Source organism: Varroa destructor, unplaced genomic scaffold, assembly GCF_002443255.2.
Source record: "Varroa destructor unplaced genomic scaffold, Vdes_3.0 BEIS01000666.1, whole genome shotgun sequence".
Lineage (NCBI taxonomy): Eukaryota > Metazoa > Arthropoda > Arachnida > Mesostigmata > Varroidae > Varroa > Varroa destructor.
In genome coordinates, this window is record NW_019212119.1 from 1 (window position 1) to 3,804 (window position 3,804).

Below are 3,804 nucleotides of genomic sequence, written 5' to 3' on the forward strand. Positions count from 1 at the left end.
GTCCTTGCTGCATATGGGGAGGTCCTTGCTGCATCTGGGGAGGTCCTTGTTGCAACTGAGGAGGTCCTTGTTGCATCTGAGGAGGTCCTTGTTGCATCTGGGGAGGTCCTTGTTGCATCTGGGGAGGTCCTTGTTGCATCTGTGGCTGTCCTTGCTGTACTTGAGATGAACCTTGTGGCACCTGAGATTGACCTGGTGGACCCTGAGGTGGACCTTGAGTCATCTGTGGCGGCCCTTGTTGCATTTGCGGTGGGCCTTGTGCTTGAGGTGGACCTTGTTGCATCTGCTGTGACCCTGGCTGCAGCTGTCCTGGCCCTTGCTGCATCTGTGGGGGACCGGGCTGCACATGGTGCGGGCCTTGGGGAACCCCCTGAACGTAACCAGGATAGTGAGAATGTGGGGGAATATAGGAAACCGTGCCGGTAGGAGGGGTTTGAGTCTGGCTCGTTGATGATGGTTGACCGTACTGCAAACCTGGATGGCTTGGCACCTGCTGATTAGGAGGACCGTCCTGCTCTGAATGCGGCCCTTGTGAGCCCGATGGAAGGAAATGCTGAGGTGACGGGTGAGGCTGCTGTTGAGGCTGAGGTTGCTGTTGGGGCGCCGCGGAACCACTGGCTTCGGGTAGGGCTTGAACAGACGCAGGTGGCGGCCCCGCAGGAGTGAACGAAGTAGCAGCCGAGGTTGGTGTTGGTGCAGTCGAGCTTGTTGAAACAGGAACGATAGGAGGTTGTTCCTAAGGGTTAGAGAAGAGTAAAAATTATTTACGAATGAGTAAGTTAGTCTGCGCTGCGGACTGAGGAAAAATACCAGTTTCCCATATAAACGTTACAAGAAAGAACGTATGCAACACTGATTCAATATAACTTATTTATGATGATTTTGGTTAATGATTGAGAATCTTACTTTATTCAGATAGCTCGAGGACTAATTAGAACAAAGGCCATGACACACGCATCATTTTCAATTAGCATGTTAACTAAGATGTAGTTTTATATTAAAAAAAAAACTTTGCCGAAGCCTTTAAAGGTCTTGATCTGCCGGCATATGCATATTTTTACCGAAAACAGTTAGCTATTTCATCACATTAAAGCATACCATTTGTGATGACTGAGTTGTCGATGTTCCGACTTGTTTGCCAGATTGTTCGGGTGGCCCCGTAAGAGGTGAGGGTGACGTAGTTTTAGGAGCAGGAGTCGAACCTGTACCAAGCGCTGTTTGATCTGGGCCGGTGCTAGCAGCTTCTGTTTGGGAAACTGACACTGCATTTACCGGTAGTTGGGTTTTTTTGTCCGGGACAACACCAGCTTCTGTTATGGGTTTAGCGACTACTGAAGGAGTCGCGGTTACAGGTGGAGGCTTGGAACTGGTCGGCTGAGAAACAGGGTGTTGCTGTTCTCGTGGCGGCAGCTGCTGTGGAAGTTGTTGTGGATCTACCGAGAGAACGGTTTCTGCTGAAGTGGCGGTCGAATGCTGTGACGCCGGTTGTTGGTCCCGTTGTTGGTCAACGTCCATGGGTGTATCCGCCGCCAGTAGAGATGCTGTGGTGGCAACTGCCGGGGACTCAACATTCGATTTTGTGACAGGGGCTGGAGCAGTCGTAATGAGGGATGACGATGACGTGGAATCTTCGGTTGTTGTTGTTGTTGCTGAGGTTGTCGTTGCTTCGCCAATGATAGGTGTCGAAGAGGCTGTTGGAGAGGTAGCAACAGCTACCGCCGACGCTGTTTCCGCCGACTCGAGGGCGGGCGGTGCGGCATTTTCCCCTGTAGTCGGCGCGACAGCAACAGAGGAGGCAGAAGCAGGGGTAGCCGTAGCTGACTGTACTACAACAGCTGCCTGTGCAGCTGCTGCCGCCGCCTGGGCCGCAGCCTGAGCCTGTGCTGCCTGGGCTGCAGCTGCTGCTTCTGTAAAAGCAAAAGAAGTCTAGATTGCAGTATATGTTCTTTTGTGTTACGCATAATCAATGTAGCATAACACAAAAGAACAATAAAATCATTGTGCTACACCATAGCATTTATCGACAAATTCACATAAGTTACATTCACCATGAAATAAAAAAACTCAAATTTATTCACAAGAAAAAAACCTGCGTTCAATATGTTAATCTGTCACTGAAAAACATGTTCTGCGTTTTACTTTCCTTGAAACGACTACAATGTTTGCTAATTTTTTTGACGGCTTGCAATAAAATAATTTAATCAAACTAAGTACCCTTTTCACGCTGTTGATGCTCTTTTTCGGCCTTCTCGCGAGCTTCCCGTTCTTTTTCACGTTCAATCTCAGCCAGTCGTGCGGCTTCCTCTGCCCGTTTCTCCTCTTCCTTTTGTTTCTCTCTGAGGCCTTCTAGGGCTTTCTCCACCATTTTTTCGTACGCGTCAGGGTCAACTGCTTTAACTGTTCGCTGTTGAGAGAAACGAGAGCGCAAAAAATCACGTCAGGCTCTAAGAACACGTATTTCTATTGAGCATAGCAGATGGAACCGAGTAATTCGGGTTAGATATATTTCAATAAAGATACCTCAATGAAAGCATACATTCACTTGTACTTCCTAAAAATGTATAAAACGAAGTACCTTCGTAAGTTCACAGTTGAATGCTTCGCTAGCTTCCATGAATTTAAGCTTTTTGGCTTCAAATTTCGCTTCAATTTGTTGCAGTTCTGTTTCAAGCTTCTCCTGATGCATCGTAAGTGACTGTACCTGTCGCTTAAGTACTGCCATTCGCTGACTTGTAACCACCGACCTAGAGAAGTTGAAGATACACATGAGACAGAGAAGACAAGGGGTATAGGAAGTTTTTTGTTTCCGTTACGCAACCAAAACACATTAATAGAAGATCGCCACCGAAAAATAGTTAGCACCCCGATACTCAAATACCATTGACTTTCTGGCGAAATGTTTTTTTGTAAAACTACTGAGCGAACTCTGTAAAATACTGATATCCAACTCGTTGTAAGTAAACTTTTTACTAAATATGCGTCACTCATTGGCTCTTTGAACCACGGTTGGCATATGTATAAATTCGATCTGATTGATATGAAAACAGAAATACAAAAATGAATCTCAAACACTTGCGGAAACAACTGATACCTGACATCTGGCACAACGGCGTCCGAGAAAATTTCGTGAATAAGACGGTGGTTACGCATGTAACGCGAGGCAGCCAGATGCTTCACAGAAAGCTCTTCCGCGTCATCATCGTCTTCGGCCGGTTGGATCGAGACTTTATTTGCATCCTTTGATGAGTACTATGCTTGCAGAAAAACGTACGTTTTACGTAATTATAGAACGGCTCATCTAAATGAGCCTTAGTATATGCATCAGGTGATCGCTTATAATACAGTAATAAAAAAGCATCGTCTATAAATATAAGATATACAACGTTTTAAATAAAATAAATTACTTGAAGAGGAATAACAAAAGTAAACTTACTGCTCCACGTCCCCCTAATTTTTCATTCTGTTCACGCTCATCAGCCGCCTGCTGCGCTCGTACTTTTGCCGCAACGTAGCTTTGATAGGCGGGCGAGCTGTGATAGTTCTTTAATTGTTCGCTGTACTCCGCCCTTTCGACTTCGTAGTCGTCGATGTATATCTGTTTGTTCTCATCTGGCAGATCGCGCCACATTTGGCCAATCAGCTTTCCTAACTCCCATAATTTCAATTCAGGATTTTGTGCCTTTACGTGATCCCATACACGACGCGAGTACCGCATGTACGGCATAAGTGGCTTCTCCGGTGGTTTAGGAGGCTTAGGTACTCGTGAGTCTACCTAAAAATGCAGGCCATATATATATATATATA

General features: G+C 46.2%; 1 protein-coding gene across 1 annotated transcript; it reads right to left on the reverse strand.

Moving 5' to 3' along the window:
- Window positions 1–4: 4 nt before the first annotated feature.
- Window positions 5–3,772, reverse strand: LOC111255137 (uncharacterized; the record flags this gene model as incomplete). The annotated part of the gene is given in 6 exon segments (XM_022816799.2): window positions 5–736; window positions 1,099–1,907; window positions 2,215–2,404; window positions 2,576–2,744; window positions 3,092–3,249; window positions 3,434–3,772. Coding segments are annotated over 6 exon segments (2,397 nt in total), but the record flags the coding sequence as incomplete, so codon positions are not given.
- Window positions 3,773–3,804: the final 32 nt, after the last annotated feature.